The 20,388-nt window shown below is 41.3% G+C and overlaps 1 protein-coding gene across 1 annotated transcript; it reads left to right on the top strand.

Moving 5' to 3' along the window:
- Window positions 1-7,458: 7,458 nt before the first annotated feature.
- LOC128473732 (CAP-Gly domain-containing linker protein 2-like) lies at window positions 7,459-20,126 on the top strand. Its single transcript, XM_053455974.1, has 11 exons — window positions 7,459-7,486; window positions 7,905-8,013; window positions 10,412-10,532; window positions 12,071-13,015; window positions 14,607-14,664; window positions 15,013-15,096; window positions 15,612-15,768; window positions 16,190-16,349; window positions 16,540-16,725; window positions 19,276-19,338; window positions 20,069-20,126. The coding sequence occupies exons 1-11, from the start codon at window positions 7,459-7,461 to the stop codon at window positions 20,078-20,080; spliced, it is 1,923 nt and encodes a 640-aa protein (XP_053311949.1). The 3' UTR covers window positions 20,081-20,126.
- Window positions 20,127-20,388: the final 262 nt, after the last annotated feature.

The raw sequence follows: 20,388 nt of genomic DNA, 5'->3' as shown, positions 1-20,388 counted from the left end.
ATTTCAGGGTGGTGTAGGGCATTTATGGGGGTCGGAGTGGCATATCAGGGTGCACAGTGGCATATAGGGGGTATAAGGCATATCAATATTAGGCATATCAGGGGGGCATAAGACGTATCTGAGGGTAAAAGGTATATCGGGTGCTCATTTGCATATCACTGGCATATAACGAGTATAAGGCATATCGGGGGCACAGTGGCATATCAGGGGGCACAGTGGAATCTCTGGCACATAGGAGGTATAAGGCATATATGGGGCAGAGTGGCAAGCTGGGGGTCAGATGTGCATAACTGGGGGCAGTTTGGTAAATAAAAGAAAATATAAACAAGGCTTTTTTGTCATAGTTTTTATTAAATATGAAAAATAGTTAACATATTGTCACGTACAAGTAATAGGAGGCACCGTGGTCAGGTAGGACTCCAGGACAGAACAGTTCATACAAGCCGAGGTCTGGATTCAGGAGATCGGGATAAACAATAAACGAGCCGAGGTCAGGATACAGTAAAACAACGTAGTCAGGCAAGCCGAGGTCAAACACAGGAATCAGGAAGGTAAACGCTATCTGGGCACTAGCACAAGGCATAGACGACCATCAGAAGGCAAGGTGTAGCTGGTCTGAGAGGTTTAAATGGGGAACCGCGGAGGAAGTCCGAATCTCCCATCAACCCATCATGACATCACTTCTGGTGTCCTTGAATCGCAACCATTTTGAGTGTGGCGTAGTCTCCCTTCATAAAGCCCTGCAGTTAGGGAGTTCGCCACTAGAGGGCGGAAGCAGGACACCACTTCAGAGGATGACAGCGGAAGTGACCGTGTGGTGGAGGGGGGTCTCCCTCTCCTTCGTGGCGGCTGCTGCGGAGGTGGCCATGCGGTGGAGGGGGGTCTCCCTCTCCTTCGTGGCGGCTGCTGTGGAGGTGGCCGTGCAGTGGAGGGGGGTCTCCCTCTCCTGCGCGGCGTCTGTTGCGGCAGCGTGGGAACCGGGGACAGGTGAGTAACAGTACCCCCCTCAAAAGGACGCCCTCAGGGCGACCACTAGGACGAGAAGGATGTCTGGCGTGGAACGCACGTATCAATCGTGGTACCGAAAGCCGTGCCGCTGGTACCCAGGAACGCTCCTCGGGGCCGAGACCTCTCCACTGTACAAGGTATTGCAGACTGCCTTGTTGCTGCCGGGAATCGAGAATGACCTGGGGGGTACGTCCCTCCAAACCCCTCCTGGAAGTCTCAGCCGTAGAGTGTTCGCCTCGGGTAAACTGATTGCAGACCAGAGGTTTCAGCAAGGAAGTGTGAAATACCCAAGGAATACGAAGTGTTCTGGGTAGCGAGAGTTCGTACGCCACCGGATTAATCTGACGCAGAACCGGAAAGGGCCCAATAAATCGTGGAGCCAGTTTCATAGAAGGAACCCAGAGTCTCAGGAACCGTGTAGACAACCAAACCCTATCTCCAGGCTGATACGAGGGATTGGAAGACCGCTTCCTATTGGCCTGACTTTGCTGGAGCTGAGCAGCACGTTCCAGAGCGGAGTGAACAGAAGCCCAGGTGGCACGGATGGAAGCCAGTCTCTCCTCCAGATCTGGAACAGGTGAAACTGGTAATGTCCCTGGGAGAGACTGCGGGTGGAGGCCATAACGGCAGAAAAATGGAGAGATCCTGCTAGCCTCCTGGAGCGTGTTGTTCCTTGCGAATTCAGCGAACGGCAGTAGATCGACCCAATTATCCTGGTGATCATTTATGAAGAGACGCAGGTATTGCTCCAAATGTTGATTAGCTCTCTCAACCAGGCCGTTCGTATGAGGGTGATATGCCGAGGAGAAAGCCAGGGTGATGCCCAGGGACTTAGTAAAGTCGCGCCAAAATCTTGCAATGAACTGGGTACCTCTGTCCGACACAATCTCAGACAGCACTCCGTGGAGTCGAACAATGTCCCGAATAAAAACATCTGCCAAGGTAGAACCGTTAGGAAGCTTCTTGAGCGGAATAAAGTGAGCCATCTTAGAAAAGCGGTCAACCACCACGAGGATCACAGTATGACCCTTAGAAGGAGGCAGCTCGAAGATAAAGTCCATGGCCACATGAGTCCAAGGAACCGAGGGACAGTGAAGCGGCCGCAGAAGCCCAGCAGGACGTGTGCGGCAGGACTTGTTGGCAGCGCATTTGGTGCATGATTTGGTGCAGTGGGGCCACCAAAAAGTCAGAGAAATCAGATCCTTAGTGCGCACCACTCCAGAATGTCCCGAGGTTCTGGTGCCATGGAGCGTACGTAGTACAGGAGTACACAAACTAGGAGGCACAAATAGTCTCCCTGGAGGTAACGAAGCCGGAGCTTGTCCTTGAGAATGGGAAATGCGATCCAGGAGGGGAGTGTAGCCACATAATCGAATGGCAGCGATGACTTTGGCAGAAGGAATAATAGGTTCAGGTTCCCTACTCTCCTCCTCCGGTTGTGTGTGCATGCGAGATAATGCATCTGCCTTGGTGTTCTTTGAACCCGGACGGTTTGTCAGCACAAATGGAAATCGGGAGAGGAACAAAGCCCATCTGGCCTGGCGCAGATTGAGGCATTTAGCAGATTCCATGTACTGGAGGTTCTTATGACCGGTCAAAATCAAGGTAAGTACAGAAGCTCCCTCCAGCAGGTGACGCCACTGCTCCAGAGCCAGGCTGACAGCCAACAACTCCTTATTCCCGATGTCGTAGAGAAAAATACCCACATGGGTGCACCGGTCCACTGTACGATGCTCGTTGAGAGAGTACGGCTCCAACCCCAGATTCAGAAGCATCCACCTCCAGGACGAACGGTAGGTGGGGGTCGGGATGCCGTAGCACCGGGGCCGATGTGAATCTATCCTTGAGAAGGGCAAACGCTGACACCGCCTCAGGCGACCACTCTGCGACTTTGGCACCTTTCTTTGTCAAGTCCGTTAAGGGTGCAACAATCTTGGAGTAATTTTGAAGAAAACGCCGATAATAGTTGGCAAATCCAAGAAAACGTTGAAGAGCCTTGAGGCTCACAGGCTGCGGCCAGTCCTTGATTGCTTGTACCTTTGATGGGTCCATGTCGAACCCCTCAGGCGTGATAATGTATCCCAAAAACATCACTTTACGAGTCTCGAAGACGCACTTCTCTAATTTAGCAAACAGTCCGTGTTGCCAAAGACGGGACAGTACACGACGGACCTGTTCGCGATGGGAAGGCAAGTCTGCAGAGTAAATCAGGATGTCGTCCAAATAGACAACGACAAACTGCTGAAGGAAATCTCAGAGACAGTCATTGATAAATTCCTGAAAAACCGCCGGGGCGTTGCATAATCCGAACGGCATAACTAGATATTCATAGTGTCCAGAACGTGTATTGAACGCAGTCCTCCACTCATGACCGGCACGGATACGGACAAGGTTATAGGCCCCACGAAGATCCAGTTTAGTAAAGATCGTCGCCCCTCGTAATCTGTCGAATAGTTCGGAGATGAGGGGAATCGGGTAAGAGTTACGTCGTGTGATCTTATTTAGCCCCCTGTAATCGATGCATGGTCTCAGCTCTCCATTCTTCTTCTTAACAAAAAAGATCCCAGCAGGAGATGTGGACCGACGGATGAAGCCACGCTTGAGATTCTCCTCGACGTAGGTCTCATAGCCTTGGTCTCAGGAACCGATAGTGGGTAGACGCGGCCTCTGGGCGGCATAGTACCCGGGAGGAGATCAATTGGACAATCATACGGTCTGTGTGGGGGCAACTTCTCTGCCTCCCTCTTGTCAAAGACATCCGCAAAATCTTGGTATTGTCTAGGAAGAACAGTAGTGGCGGTCTCAGATGCAGTAGACACACTGGCCAGCTTAACGGGTTTGACACAATGCTCCTCACGCATTCGACTCCATGACGTAATCTCTCTAGTCGTCCAGTCGATGGTGGGATTGTGCGTCTGTAGAGGGGGAGCAGATAACCAGGAACTGAAGTTTCTCGTTATGTATCATGCCTACGGAGAGTGTCAGTTGTGAAGTAGTATGGGTAACCTGAACAAGATGCAGAGGTCTACCGTCAATGGCCTCGAGTCTTACAGGAGTGTCCTTCAGCATTGTGGGAATACACTGCTGTTCATAGAAACAGGCGTCAATAAAGTTCTCAGCAGCACCCGAATCCAAGAAGGCCTCTGTGCAAACAGATCCCGCAGGCCAAGACACCCGAATTGGCACAGTCATCCGTGTGTTGCATGTGTCAGAGGACATACCCAGCACACCCAAAGCAGGTCCCCTGAACCACTCTAGGTGCGGGCGTTTCCCGACTTCTTATGACAAGAAATCGCCCAATGTCCTGCCGTGCCGCAGTACAAGCAGAGCCCCTCTTTATGTCTCTTGGACCTCTCATGCACCGACAGACGGGCAGCACGCAGTTGCATGGACTCCTCCAAAGCGGACAGAACCGTAGACGGTGGTAAGAACGGGGTGGCCGGACGCATAAAGTGACAAACTCCTCTGTCACTTGCTCTCAGGCCGCCCCGCTGTATCTGTCGCTCGCGGAGTCGAAGATCAATCTGAGTTATGTAAGATATCACAGAGTCAAGGTCAGATGGTAGATCTCGGGCAGCAATCTCGTCTTTCAAGGTCACTGATAATCCGTTCAAAAAGGCTGCAATCAGTGCTTCACTAGTCCAGTTCACCTCAGCCATTAGGGTGCGACACTCTATAGCATAGTCCATCAGAGAGCATTCCCCTTGGCGAATATTGAAAAGCAAGGACAAAGCGGTTGAACTCCTGCCTGGAACGTCGAATACTGAGTGTAGTGCAGACACAAATTCAGGATAGGAGCAAACTACCGGCATGTCTCTCTCCCACAAAGGAGATGCCCATGCCAGAGCCTTGTCGGTGAGGAGCTAAATTACGTATCCATCCTTAGCCCGGTCTGAAGCAAAGGCATAAGGAGAAAGTTTGAAATGAATTCCGCATTGGTTAAGGAAACCATGACAGGTAGCACGATCACCTCCATAACGTTGTGGCGACGGAAGGTTTGTAGGAGTATGAACCACAGCAACTGGAGCAGGAGGAGGAACTCGTGGAAGTTCTCCTGCTGGGGAATGCCCCTGTAATCCGGGATCAGTGCGCTGAAGAACAGTCTGGAACGCCTGGGTAGACTGATCCAGACGATGATCCATCTCGTCCAGACGAGCCTCACAGGAACCCTGAATTCCCACCGAAGCGGGTCTCATGATGGTCAGGATACAGGAAAACAATGTAGTCAGGCAAGCCGAGGTCAAACACAGGAATCAGGAAAGTAAACGCTATCTGGGCACTAGTACAAGGCATAGACGACCATCAGAAGGCAAGGTGTAGCTGGTCTGAGAGGTTAAAATGGGGAACCGCGGAGGAAGTCCGAATCTCCCATCAACCCATCATGACATCACTTCCGGTGTCCGTGAATCGCGACCATTTTGAGTGTGGCGTAGTCTCCCTTCATAAAGCCCTGCAGTTAGGGAGTTCGCCAGAAGCAGGACGCCGTGTACCAGGAGGTCTGCCTCTCCTGCGCGGCACTTCAGAGGATGGCAGCGGAAGTGACCGTGCGGTGGAGGGGGATCTCCCTCTCCTTCCTGGCAGCTGCTGCTGCGGACCCTTACGAAAAATTACTGCAGTTTTTCTGAAGTAATACTGCAGTTTTTTGGACATGAAAAAACTGCAATACTGCACTTTTACTGCAGTATTACTGCACATTTACTGCAGTTTTACTGCATTTGTACTTCACTGTACTGCAGTTTTACTGCACATTTACTGCAAACCTACAGTTGTGCTTCAATGTACCGCAGCTTTATTGCATTTGTACTTCCGTACAAACATAACTGCAGTAAAACTGCAGTACAGTGAAATACAAATGCAGTAAATGTGCAGTAATACTGCAGTAAAAGTGCAGTATTGCAGTTTTTTCATGTCCAAAAAACTGCAGTTTTACTTCAGAAAAACTGCAGTAATTTTTTTGTAAGGGGAGGTGGCCGTACGGTGGAGGGGGGTCTCCCTCTCCTTTGTGGCGGCTGCTGCGGAGGTGGCCGTGTGGTGGGGGGGTTCTCCCTCTCCTTCGTGGCGGCTGCTGCAGAGGTGGCCGTGTGGTGGAGGGGGGTCTCCCTATCCTGCTCGGCGGCTTTTGCGGCAGCGTGGGAACCGGGGACAGGTGAGTAACACATATGAATTAATATTTACTAATAACTTTGTATTAAAACTTAGTTTGAGAAACACTGTGTTTGGGTTCTTGTAGCTTTTATTATTATGTCAGTAAAATAAGAAGGTGAATAGAGAGAGGCCATTGCGATAGAGATGAAAGTGTAAATTGTACGTTTTTTATTACATTATTTTAAATTTTAAAAAAATTGCATTTTTTTATCCGATTAATCGATTAATCGAAAAAATAAATCACCCAACTAATCGATTATTAATATAATCGTTAGTTGCAGCCCTAGACACAACTACCTTAAATTGAATACAGCAGGAATGAACAGTTTATTGTTGTAAACCATGGACTCATATAGCCACAGAACACTTCATTAACATAAATTAACATTGATAAACAGGTACATGTAGACAACCCAACCTTTAATCCCCTTTAGCTACTGAATCTCCCCCTGGCACCAATCCTGTTAATAGGATTAGTTTACACATTGGAGTTCCTGCCTGTTTGGCAGCCAGGCTGGAGCCATCTCTGAGTACCTTGGGCTCCTGTATGACAGGTCATTCTGTCACAGTATGTTTTACAGTGAAGAACTGCTATATTTTCTCTTGTTTGGGTTTTCCAATGTAGGGGTTCTGTCACAATAAGGGAAAATGTATCAAGATCCAAAAAGAAGTCTGAAATGGCTCTTTAATCTCTAGGTATTTGCAATATTTTGTGCTTTTCTTGTAGGATTACAATATGTCACACACACATTGACTAGGTACACCTTTTCACTAATTTGCACCCAGTGCATTATTTGTTTCCTGGATGAAAAAGATATTGCTAGACAATTACCGAAAGTTTTCCTCCCCAGATACATTGTATAATATGGTAAAGCCATGCCTGTCACTGCTTGACTGGAAATCAGTGACAATGTAGAACGGAAAAGGAACACCTTCACGAGTGGGTAGGTCTTAGAAAATGAATATAAAAATAAATTACAGTACCCTACAAATCTTGCTGCTCCCGCAGATCAACACTCCTCATAAGTGTTATAACAAATGGTGTATAGGCAAAGGTCGGGGCGCATAGATATGTGGGAAAAAATAAAACGAATATAGTGTAATAAGTTCGTACGAAAAAAATAAAGATATTTGTTGCACTCACAAGTGTATTAGAAAATGAAAGCTCGTCAGAAATCCATACTCTCTTTCGTCTTTGGAGCTTCTGTGTAGAAGATAGGAAACGAAATAGTGCAATAAAACATAGATTTTGTTTAATGAATATAGATTAAAAACTTACAAACAAGTAGGCATAACGACTGGGTTATGCGTAAGAGCAGTGTCCTTCACAAAGGTAAGTGGATGATCAGCAAGTCCTTGTAAAGTCCAGGTTTCAATAGTTATAAAGTTTTCCAAAATATCTCAACGCGTTTCGCCGATTTTTATCTCGGCTTCCTCAGGAGAAAATCAAGAAATCAATCTGTATCCTGTCTGTGTTTTCGCGGCTCTTTTAAAGGTCCCGTCTCGCCGTCTTGTTCTGTTTGCGTCATTTTGACGTCATCACGTTCAGTCTTTTCTTTTTTCTTTTTTCTTTTCTTTTAAATTCCTCAGGATGAAATGACAGCAGATGTTGTGGAACCCTCTGCTTCATCGTATCAACGGGACTCGTAGTCGCCAGTATTCGTGAATCGGTAAGTGTGTAAAATAGATTTATACAATTAAAAACATGACATATAGAATGTTTTTCATTTAACAATCTTTTCTAGTTACAGGGATATATCAGCGGAGCATCGAGGGACCCACAGAGGGAAAGACAGACAGGCTGATTCAAGATAGAAGACATCTGTGTATGTGGTTTGGCATCCGTCCAAACCTCAATAGGTAAGTGAAACAATGTAGCAACTTAGTAACAATGTTAATTGGTACCAATTTAAAGATCAAATGTGTTCAATGAATGTATTTTTCTTTTCCTAGGAATCTATCCTGTTAGACAGAACTCCCACACGAAAAAAGACATCAGAGAGAGATATAGAAGAAAGTATTCTGATTGTAATCTCGCTAATTGGTTAATTGAATGCTATCACGATTATGTTACTGATATCCATCTGTTCTGTGGTTGAACAATTAACCCACAGATAGAACAAACATGGTGTAGAAATGATGCTATTAAAAGAGAGAAATCTTGTAAATATCATGTCTAAAAATCATGTGTATAAAATCGTGTACATAAAAAATGTATATGAATAAAAACTATATGCATAATAAACGCATGTATGTAATTATAATTAGTATGTGTGATAAAATATGTTGTAAATAAAAAGATGCCACTTTTCAAAATATGCAACTATTTGTTATATTTTTATTTTGTTATTCAAAACTGCATGCACGTATAATGCTCATTAACGTTAGAGACTTTAAGTTAACAGTAGCAGCTTTTGTTGAGAAATAAAATTTATTAAAAAAAGTGTTTTCCTGATTAATATTCATTTAATGGAGGGCTCCAGCCTGTTATATAAAAACAAGTCACATAATATGCTGGTCCTTTATGAATAAGATTTAGCAATCACATCTCTTAGAGGTTCAGATCAATAGCTTGGAGATTCTGAGAGTCTGCTGGGGTTTCATCATCAACTAGGCACAGAGGATTTTACCAACTTTAGAGGTAGCTTGAATATATAAAATACATTTAAAACAGTTCACTGTTTGAACTATGTATTATGAAGGAGCAGCTCTGAGGAATTAGCCAGGGATGGCCCTTAATAATCTATTGTAAATTCGGGGGAGTTTACCCAAAGCGGATATATTAGTGTTCTCATGTTCAGGGATTGGAGTGCTGAAAGGTGGATATAAGGAATATCAGGAAAACTATTTGTAGAATAGGTCTTGGAATGTGATCCAATTTCTAAAGCTTTATATGATTTATTATGAATCTTATGAGCTGTTTTATTTAGTGGATTCCCCAGACCACACTTGCCTTAATACATAATGACAGCTGTAGACATGATACGGGGCCCTAGGCTTCTATAGCCAGGCTTTGTAAAGACTCCTATGATTTTTTTATGTCAGTAAAGTTACTCTTTTAACCCTTTGATTGCAGAGAGTTAAAATATAATATACATACTCTGAGCCATATCCAAATGCAGAATTCATGGTAGACAAATGAATGCTTTCTAATAATGAATTTAGTTTGTGACAGAGGCTTTATGCTTCAAATATGTTTCAAATGAAATAGTAGTAGGACATTGGGAGTTGCAGGTCATATTGTGTTATTCTTATGCTATTGTACTAATGCAATCCAACTAGAGGCCCCCTGGCCCTATGAAACTGATTATGGTCTGTCATTGACCCTCAGCCTGCCTGGAAACTTCATAGGTGACATTATAATTAAAATACTAGCGTACGTGCCCCTCATAGAATGATGTGAATGTTTTTTTTCTCCTCTATCATTCTGTCCACTCTCTTATCTTTCTCTTGCCTTCTCTTTCTTTCATCTCTCTCTCTCTCTCTCTCTCTCTATCTTGTCTCTGTGTCCCTTCATCTTTCTTCCTTTTCTCGCTCTCTCTCTCTTCCCCTCCCTTTCTCTGCTGCACTTTCTTTTTTCATTCTTCTCTCTTCCACTCTTTCTTTCTTTTATCTCAGTTCTATGTTTTTTGAGTCCCCCCCCACACAACACTATTTGGTAAACTCTTTGATTTGCGCACCCAACACTATCTGGAAGCCCTCTAACCATACACAACACTATCCAGCAGCTCTGTCCCATACAAAGTCATCTGGCAGCCCCCGCAACATCAGACAGCCCACCTCCTTCCTGCAAAAAAACATCCTGCAGCCACTCTCCTCCCTGCACACAAACACCCTGTGACAGCCTACCTCCTCCCTCCACACTACACTATGCACACCCTCTCCGTTTGGCATACAACACTATCCGGCAGCCCCATCCTTCATGCACAAAACATGATTCTTCAGCCCCTCCTTCCACACAAAAGTTCCAACAGTGACAATATTATATGTATAGAGATTTGTTTGATAAAGTTCCCACTGGAACACAAACTAAACAACACACTTGGGTAATACAATCTTGCAAAAAGGTTTATTACATCCAGCCAAAACAATTGATGGTATTTTAACAAGATGCTTCACTAGCCTCAACAATGTTTTTGAAAAAATCCCAGATTCTGTTGGCTTGCGACACCACATTCCTTCCTGTGGTATTTGTACACTGTATTCTAGATGTTGGATGATGTTGCATCTGTTCTTTTTTTGCTGTCTCTCTGTTTCCTATTCCGTGCGTGCAGACACAGACGCAGTTGGAGCATGCCCGAATTCGGGAGCTCGAGCAGAATCTACTGTTTGAGAAGGCAAAAACTGCAAAGCTTCTCAAAGAATTAGAGGACAAGAGGGTAAAATGAGTCAAGTGACCCCGCCTGCAGTACCATACGATTGCCAGCTTTTTTTATGTTCCCAACAATGGACCCAACAATTTATGGTTTTATGTTGGTTCAGTCCATTTTTGGCTTTTACAGTTTTTTTTCGCATTCATATTTATTGCTTCCTAGAAGAGTTATAATTTTACTAGCATTTCCAGGCTTAAAGCAGTAGTACTCATAACTTATTATTTTATTAATAACAAATTATTTGTACTTAATATGCCAAAAAACGTGTTCCAAAAAAGTTAGAAAAATATCTAGATATTTAAACATGTAACTATAGAAGATAGTACATTGTAATTGGCTTAACCAATACAAGACATGTTGGTTGTTCTTGTAATTAAAGAAACATCCTTTCTCATTTAGGTTCCTTGGTCCTTGACTCTGTATACAAAAAATGTATAAATTTTCATTACCTTCTGTCCAAATTGCTATTTGATGTATTACTTGTTATGTCCTGTTTACTCATTGTACAGGGCTGTGGAATACGATGGTGCTATGCAAATCAAGAAATAATATTTTACAGACGTAATTTATTTTTCAGTTTGAGGCAATAATGATATTTCCAGTAAGGCTATCTTTCAATATTTAGTGATACAATAGCATGACAGGTCAACTTTGTAAAATATACTTTTGGCTTAACATTAAATATGCAAATATTAAGAAGCCTCAATCCATAAACAGAAAGTAGTGCTCAATATTGAAAACTAGATAATAAACCTCAAAGAACCGTAGGCAGAACCTCACAGAACCTCCTCCCTTTCGCTCTCTCAGTGGTAAAGCATAGTGACATAAGGACCATCCACCCACAACCAAGCAACTCCCACATGGTGCTTCTCACCATATGCTGAGCTCTTCTGTTTCAAAACTATGCAATGACATGCAATGACTGCGTTACTCTCGTAGTTACCCAAGTCTATCTTATTATAGTGATTAAAGTACGCATTTAATTTCTATTAATTGATTCTTAAGTGTAGATTAGTTCTAAAAAAAAATTGTCTCTATGTGTTATAATGTTTATAATTGCATTACATAGTTTCGTATCAGCATAAATAATTTGCCATGTTTGAAAACGTGCAGTTATCTTAAATTGCAAATACATTTTCATGCACTTCATTTTTAATTTGCTAACAACTTACATCCATATTGCAAGCCTCCTTTATTTTACACCAGGACTTATGAACCTCAGAATATTTCAACTGTAGTGCTGCAGACAGCAGTTGGCAGATGCTAAGAATTCTTAGTGCGCTGTTCCAAAAAAGAATAGTATAGATTTCTAAACACAATGTTAAATGTTCATTGTAATAATGCGCACCTTGATGAGAAGCTAGTGGATTAAAAGTAATACCATAATTTTAAAATTAGATACACTGTACCTTGGTGTAAAATAAGTAATTAAACATTTACATTGTCATGGTTTTCACTATTGTTCTTGAAACTTAGCTGTAGAAACATTAACAAAGGTAATCTATATATAGTCTAATTCTCCATATTTACTCCCGTTTCTGTAGCTTACAACTGTAGCAGAGCAGTCCAGAATCCAACAGTTGGAGGAGGAACTGAGCCTTCGTCGCAATGAAATTGAGGACCTCCAACACTGCTTGTTGAACTCAAGCCAGACAGATATACCCGAGCATAGTCTTGAACTGCAGACAGAGGCATTGCGTCTCCGGGATCAGCTCTTATCTGCCAGCAAGGAGCACCAAAAGGAAAGCAGTCAACAAAAGGACACGTATGAGAAAAATATGAAAAAATACCAACAAGAAATTGAAAAGCTCAATGGGCTGAATGAGAAACATGTCCAGGAGATTGCAGATTTAAGGAAGAAACTAGAGCTAGCCACAAGGGAGAATATGGGTATGATGGACAGCTGGAAATCCAAACTGGACAGCATTGTTTCTGATCACCAGAAATCTTTACATGACTTGAAAGGGTCCCTGGTTACAAGCCCTGACACTCAATACAAAGAGGTAGTAGATCTTAAAGCCAACATGGAGAGTCTTAAAATGGAACATCAGCTGGAACTTGAGAACTTAAAAGCCAAGAATGAGATTGAAATAGCAGTTCATATTAAGGAGAAAGAGATCCTTAAATCCAAGATACAAGAAATTAAGGACGAAATAGAAGGCGGCAATAACAACTGGAAAACACAGCTGGAATCAAAAACCAATCAACATCTTAAAGAACTTCAAGACATTAAGGACAAATACAGAGCAACAGAACAGCGAGTATGTGAACTGGAAAAGATAAACATCGAATACAACGACCAGACGCAAGCCATAGCCTTCATGAAAGAACAGATCTCCATAGCTGAAAAGAAAATTGTGGATTATGATTCCCTCCAGAAAGCAGACCTTCGAAACAAACAAGAAATCCAAAGATTGCAGGATAACATATTGCTTCTGGAAAACAAACTACAGTCCATGGAGCAGCTTCTCTCTTCACAAAATGCAAATGTATGATCTGTTATTAGTAATCTACCTTTTTGTCTAGATATCATAACCAAAAATCCAGCTGTAGTGGCACGGTATAAATGGAAGAAGCAAATCAGAATCTGGTTATTCAAGGAACATACATGCTCAACTCCTTCATATTTGATATCTGATTAATTGTAGCTACCATATTTTTATATGAAGCTGCTTTATTCTGGGCACATACCCTAGAAGGACAGTGATTTGACAGTGCTCCTAAAACATGACATGCAGTCGTTTTTAACTGTGTGGTTAGACCATTGGGACAGGCATAACTTATTTCCCCTCTTCATAACTTTATGAAAAAATTACAAAAACCCAGCTACTGTTCTTATTTCTTCATTTTGTAAAATGGTCCATTGCCCATTTTTTCCACTGAGTGTCTCTTATAGAAAATTATGGGGTAATTGCAGTCAACCCACAAGCTCTTCAAGGCATGCTTCGGTAGACTTGTATTCTTTTATATATCCTCGGTTTTGTCAAATGCCCTGTTGACCTTAAAAAATATCCTGGATGGCTTCTGAATTTTGCAGCAGTTATAGAATACTTTTATTTTAATAAATGCAAAAAAACTGCCCTAAAGTTTCTTTTTCTTAAACTTATAGTTTACAGTTTAGCTATACACCGATCAGCCATAACATTATGACTACCTGCCTAATATCTTGCAAGTCCCCGTTTTGCTGCCAAAACAGCCCTGACCCGTCGAGGCATGGATTCTCCTAGACCTCTGAAGGTGTGCTGTGGTATCTGGCACCAAGGCGTTAGCAGTAGATCCTTTAAGTCCTGTAAGTTGTGAGATGGGGCCTCCATGGATGCATTCTGGTGCCATGTGTTCTCCAGGTATGCAACTTGCACCCAGCCATCCGTGTGAAGTAAAAGAAAACGTGATTCATCAGACCAGACCACCTTCTTCCATGTATCCGTGATCCAGTTCTTATGTTTACTTGCCCATTGTAGCCACTTTCGGCAGTGGACAGGGGCCAGCATGGGCACCCTGACTTGTCTGCGGCTTTGCAGCCCCATATACAACAAACTGAGATGCACTGTGCGTTATTCACCATAACTGTCAGTGGTCATAATGTTATGGCTGATAGGTGTATATTAAAAACCAACCCTGTCGGTACGATATTGAAGTGGCCAACCGGTTTTCAGGATTATTAGTCCCTATTAATTTACTTCTACCTCTTTGTAATTTTACTGTTCCTCTTTGGGGAGGGCTGATTTGGTAGCACAAATAACAGGGCAGCAAAGCTGGTCCTGGTACCTTTTGTGGCAGATCAAATATTTCCTGAGATCAAATGGTCCCTAACTTGTAAGATGGTCCTGTATCATTATGTTAAGTAAAAAAAAACTGTCATAAATGCTTTTTATTAATCAATTTAAAAAGAGTTATTCATAAAACTACTTAATGCTTTTCTTTAGTATAGGCCATTATATTTCATGACATTTTAAGGCATGTGACTGCTGATTATAATGATATTATTTTACGTATTTGCACTAAATCCATTGATAAGGAATAAGTAATAAGTGATCCACATCTCATATGTTCCCCTTTTTTGTTTCGTATTTCTTTCAGGTGATAGAAACCAATGATATTTCTGAAGAAAAGATAAAAATGAAAAATGCATTGGAAGGTATTCATTCTCTTTACATATATTTCCCTTGTTACAGAAAAAAATATTTTATCAATCATCTTAAAGGAAAATCATACTGGAAAATAAGAGTGGTTGAATTACATTAGAATTTGTAGTGTTTTCTGATGTGTGCTGTTATCAGGGCCGGCCTGGGCAGGGTCAAATGTTTTAATCGGCAGTTAAGTGTTTCTTTAGGCAGTCCAATGTCCCCGCATTTCTCCAGGATCAGCATTATCCGTAGCACTCTGCATTGTCTTATGTAACAGAAGTGTATAAATAATTCTTAATGTGTCCTTGGCGATGAAGAAAAGAAATTCGACTGCTCATATTATGTTATTTTGCATACAGATCTGCAAGTTAAGCTCAGTAAGCGAGACAAAGAGGTGTCATCTATGTCTTCCCACATTGAAGCACTAAGGGCTCAAATAACTGGTAATTATATGATTTAAACATTTCATTATTTTTTAGCTTTTTTATGACCTATTCTTTATACATCTTCTACATCCTACTACCTTATTCAGACTATCATGTGTTACTTGTCTTTCTTTTCCTTGCCTGTCCTCACTTTATGCTTCTTGCTCCTTCTTTTTCAGCAACTCAGTTTTACTTAATGAATCTGTTTTACGTTGTGTCCATTCACTTAATTCTCTTGCTTCCTTGTCACTGTACCAATGCTTCTTCAGAACTTTCAGCCATTTTGCATTTTGTTCTTTTTCATTCCCCATATCCATCTCCACTGACCTCTGTCCTTTATCTTTTTTTCCTTTATTCTCATTTTCCTCGTTTTTAATTATCGATCTCCCCCTTCCACTGATGTTTCCCAATTTCTTCATATCACTTTCAGGATGTTCTCTATGAGTAGGAGTAGCACTGAGCGAGCTAAACTATATGCTTATAATTCAAGAATTTAATTGAATGACATTCATGTTGTTTGTTGTGATCCACAGCTCTTGAAAACAGATGCAAGTCAGGAGACAAAAAGGTGGATTCTTTAGTTAAGGACAATAAAAAACTAGAAGCTGAGCTAGAAGCCTTCTCTAGAAAATCCCATGACACATCAGGGCAGTTTGTCTTAATCAGCCAGGATTTACTCAAGAAGGAGAGGTGAGTAAAGCCTGTATGCTCAAATGATTTGTAACATACTTAGGCACCTTGTCTGTATGCAGCATGGTTAACATAATGTATAATGTATATTCTACATATAATGTATATTATATATATATATATAATACCCTTTTTTTTATAAACTCGGTTCTGGTTCATGAAAGCTAATTTTATGAATAAAATGGGACGTTCAAAAATATACTTAAGTTTATTGTTATGTTTGGCCAGATTACTCATTCTTACAATTAAAGAAGTGTTCATTTAAAATGTATAGAATTATTATAATTACAAGTTCTGCAGTTATTTGAGTTGAGTTTTATATCAGTTATTTTCATAAATAGCCCTTGATTTAATAGACTGATTTCTTGATTTGGCCACATTTGCCTTTGTTTTTGTGCTGATCATGTTGGGGGTTTTTCAGGAATTTAAATGAATTGAGAGCTCTTCTGTTGGAAGCCAATAGACGCTCACCAGGACCAGAAAAAGACTTAAGCCGAGAGGTTCATAAGGCAGACTGGAGATCAAAAGAACAGAAACTAAAAGAAGAGATCAAAATATTAAGAGAAAAGCTTATGATTTTGGTGAGTGTGTTGCATGCCCAGGCCATACAAGCACTGACATAAATACATCGATTGTATGCCCACCGTTGTTGTATATTGTATAACGATTTAAGTTTCAGCTGCAAAATATTTTTATTGTAGATGTTTTTATTTCTGACTCAAAAAGCATGTGGATTTTTTACAGTTTACATATCATTCCTTCCATCTTCAGGACAAAGAAAAGTCTGTATCAGATCAGAGGCGTTACTCGTTAATAGATCCTTCGACTGAGTCAGAAGTCCTGCGGTTACAGCATCGTTTGGTAAGCACTGAAGATGCCCTCCGTGTTGCGCTGGATCAGGGCCATCAAATGGAGAAACTAATGGAGGCCATGAGAAACAACACAGAGAAATCTCAGGTAAATTCCTTACTCAAATACAATATTCATATTTTAGAACAGAACATCAAAACATGCATTGTAGTCATTTCCTCGTTAAATTACACAAGCACATTACTTTTGTGAAGTTGTGTATAATGTTTTTCATATGTCTAGTTAAAGCAAGCTTCATATTTGTTTGCTATTTTGAGTACTAAATCATTAGAGAGTTATGATATAGGCATGATAATCTGCCATTAAACATTGGAAACAACTTTGGCTTCTCGCGCAGAAGTTAAAATTATTATGATGATGTCAGCACTCATATCGGCCAGGTTACTCAGGAACAGATTGAGGAACGCTTTACTCCAGCCCGCACATGCTAGAGAAGGTCTATTTAATATCCTCTATATCAGATTGCAGTGAACTCTTGTCAGGCTGGTGGTCCTGGGAAAGCAGACTGTAACTTGTAAAATGCAAGCTGGATTCTCAGTTTATAGGAATGGTGTGAAGAGAAAAAAATAACTAAGTATAGTGTCCCTTAAAGCTGTTACAATTTATATTTACCGTATTTGCTCGATTATAAGACGAGGTTTTTTTCAGAGCAAATGCTCTGAAAAATACCCCTCGTCTTCTAATCGGGGTCGTCTTCTAATCAGACCTCAAATAGAGATCTGATTAGGAAACTAAGATCCAGATCCCCCGCACCGCTGCAGGGGACCTGGAACCTCCTGTCTCACTCCCCCCCCCCCCCATCATACACACACTTACCGGTGCTTCCTGCTGTATTGCCGGGGCAGTGGGGGGGAACTCTGATCTCTGACAGCCGGGGAAAGTATACGCGACGGACGCATACAAACCCCCGCTGCCAACTCCACCTCCTTCCGGCTGCAGCGCAAGGCGACGTCAACCCGCTGCCCCGGCTGGAAGCACCGGTAAGAGAGGGCTGAGAGGGGAGAGAGGGGAGAGAGGGGGAAGGGGGGGAGAGAGAGAGTGTGTGTGTGTGTGTGTTAGTTAAATGGGGGCATAGGGCATTTCTGGAGTGGCGTTAAGGGGGCATTTAATAGAGCACTCTGCCTCCTGAAATGCCTTATACCTCCCTATATGCCACTCTGCCCCATAATATGCCTTTTAACCCCCTAAATGCCAGAGTGGCATATAGGGGTATAAGGCATTTCTGGAGGCAGAGTGCTCTATGCAATGCCTTTTAACTCCCTTAATGCCACTCTGCCTCCTGGAATGCCTTATACCTCCCTATATGCCACTCTGCCTCCTGGAATGCCTTATACCTCCCTATATGCCACTCTGCCCCATAATATGCATTTTAACCCCCTAAATGCCAGAATGGGATATAGGGGTATAAGGCATTTCTGGAGGCAGAGTGGCACATAGGGGGTCAAAAGGCATACCTTGGGGCACAGTGGCATATAGAGGGTTAAAAGACATATCATGGGCCACAGTGCCATATTGGAGTGGCAAGCCTGGGGGCAGATGTGCGTAACTGGGGGACAGGTTGGAAAATACAAGAAATAAAAACAAAAAAAATATTTTTCTCAATCATAGCTTTTATTAAAAAAAATAGTTCACATGAATTAACATTTACTGGTAAAACTTTTTTCCTTTGGGGTCGTCTTATATTCAGGCTTTTTCTTTTTTTCCTAAGTTAATATTCAGATTTTGGGGGGTCGTCTTATAATCAGGGTCGTCTTATAATCGAGCAAATACGGTAGTTTCATTTTCAGTGTATTTATGTTCTTTTTCAACTTTTGTATAGGATATTGTATCATAAATAACTGATGCTTAATGTCTTTTCTGTGCACAATGTGCGCTTGGCATTAATACAAACAGTGATCCTAGCTGTGATAGATTTGCTTGATGCGGCTAATATTACCATTATCTGAGGAATTTTTTCATCGTGACTTTCAGTTTAGAATTGTTTGAACAATACACCTTAATGGATTTTGTGGCTTAGCAAATGAAAATTGCATCATTGTATCTCCTTTCCCACTTAGCTAACCATACTTCTTTTTCATCAGTGATCTTGGTAGCATATATTGTAGTTTGGGGTAGCCGTATTAGTCCAGTGTATACGAATGCAAAAAACAGAATGTTGCAGAATCTTGTAATACCTTTTTTATTGGACTAACAGTATTAAAATAATAGACGAGCTTTCGGGAGTCCTCCCTTTATCAAGTCAAAAGCATTTCTCTTTTTTTTTTCTCATTTTTCTCTGAGAAATGCTTTTGACTTGATAAAGGGAGGACTCCCGAAAGCTCGTCTATTATTTTAATACTGTTAGTCCAATAAAAAAGGTATTACAAGATTCTGCAACATTCTGTTTTTTGCATTAGCATATATTGGAAATACAAAAACAAAGTAGTCATTGTTTGGTTACATAGCATATGGGGCATTGTTAGTGGGACTTTGTGGTGCAGTTTCCACTTTTTGTGTTTTTGTTGTTTCTGTAAGTCAAATTGTTGTTTTATATACTACTTGTTATGTCCTGTCTACCCATTGTACAGTGCTACCGAATATGACGGCACTATAAAAAGGAGAAAAAAAAATATTTTTTACTACCTCTTTTTTTGGCAGGTAACTGGAAACTCTGAATCGGCCAATGGGATCCATCAGCAGGAAAAATCATATACACAGGAGGTGAGAACTAAAGTTACCTTTCAATATGCACATTTATTTTATTTGGTTATTTAGAATAAATACATCTAAAAATAAAAAGGTTTTAATAATTGCAGAAGATCTATTATAATCTGGTTTTAGAGGTTAGGTTAGGAAAAATGTGTACTAATCTTTTTCAAGATGACTGTGAAAAATAAGCACACATCTTTTGTAACATCAGTTGAGACTTAACTTATTTGTCTTGAAGTTTGCAATACATAAAAGACTTATAAAATGTGACATTAGATAAGATCCATTTGGCCCATCTAGTCTGCCCATTTTTCCTGATGTAAAGACTCAGACCTTAATCGGTCCTTAGTCTTTTTTTTAGATTCAGGATAGCGTTATGCCTGCCCCCTTCACTTTATTAGACTTTACTACTTCTGCTAGGAAACGGTATATATTTACCACCTCCCACCATAATTCCATTTACTTATGTATCATAGGCTGATACAAATACAAGGTTGTTATCATAATATTTATTTCTCCACATGAAAGGAGGTAATAAATACATTTCAATCTTGTCCATTTTGAGTCATTAATCAAATTTGATAACATTACTGGTTTGAAAATATACAGTATTTGGTAAAATGAACCAGGTTTGGTTATTTTATATATAATAATATATATATGAGCCACTTCTATTAGCCTGCAAATGGAAAAGCAATATGCAAAATGACTAAACTTGTAATCCCTGTTTTCTTAATTGCAGGAAAATCCTTGACACCAACAAAAAAATCTACATTGTAAACCAATGAACTTTTGGCAAATATAGACAGAAAATCTACGTTGTAGCTGCCTATCAGAAAGAATTTATAGAGTATTTTGGCTGGAAAGACAGGACAGTGTTGCTTATGTAATGTTAGATATTGGACAATCATGGAGTGTACGTCTCACAGCACAAAACTGAAATGAGACATCATAAAAAGGATCGTGCAAGAGGCGATCGTTGTTTTCTCATATTCTAGAATTATTCCTGGGTTACTCTTGTTACGCTAGACCAAGTAACATGAACCATGCATTGTACAAACT

Source organism: Spea bombifrons, chromosome 2, assembly GCF_027358695.1.
Source record: "Spea bombifrons isolate aSpeBom1 chromosome 2, aSpeBom1.2.pri, whole genome shotgun sequence".
In the NCBI taxonomy this organism is placed as follows: domain Eukaryota; kingdom Metazoa; phylum Chordata; class Amphibia; order Anura; family Pelobatidae; genus Spea; species Spea bombifrons.
Note: the sequence above shows the minus strand (reverse complement) of the source record. Positions and strands in the feature narration are given on the sequence as shown.

Coding starts and splice junctions, on each gene's coding strand:
- LOC128473732 (XM_053455974.1), top strand. CDS start 7,459: ATGCGTAAGAGCAGTGTCCTTCACAAAG. Junction 15,769..16,189: donor GATTTACTCAAGAAGGAGAG/GTGAGTAAAGCC, acceptor GGGGTTTTTCAG/GAATTTAAATGAATTGAGAG. Junction 16,350..16,539: donor GAGAAAAGCTTATGATTTTG/GTGAGTGTGTTG, acceptor TTCCATCTTCAG/GACAAAGAAAAGTCTGTATC.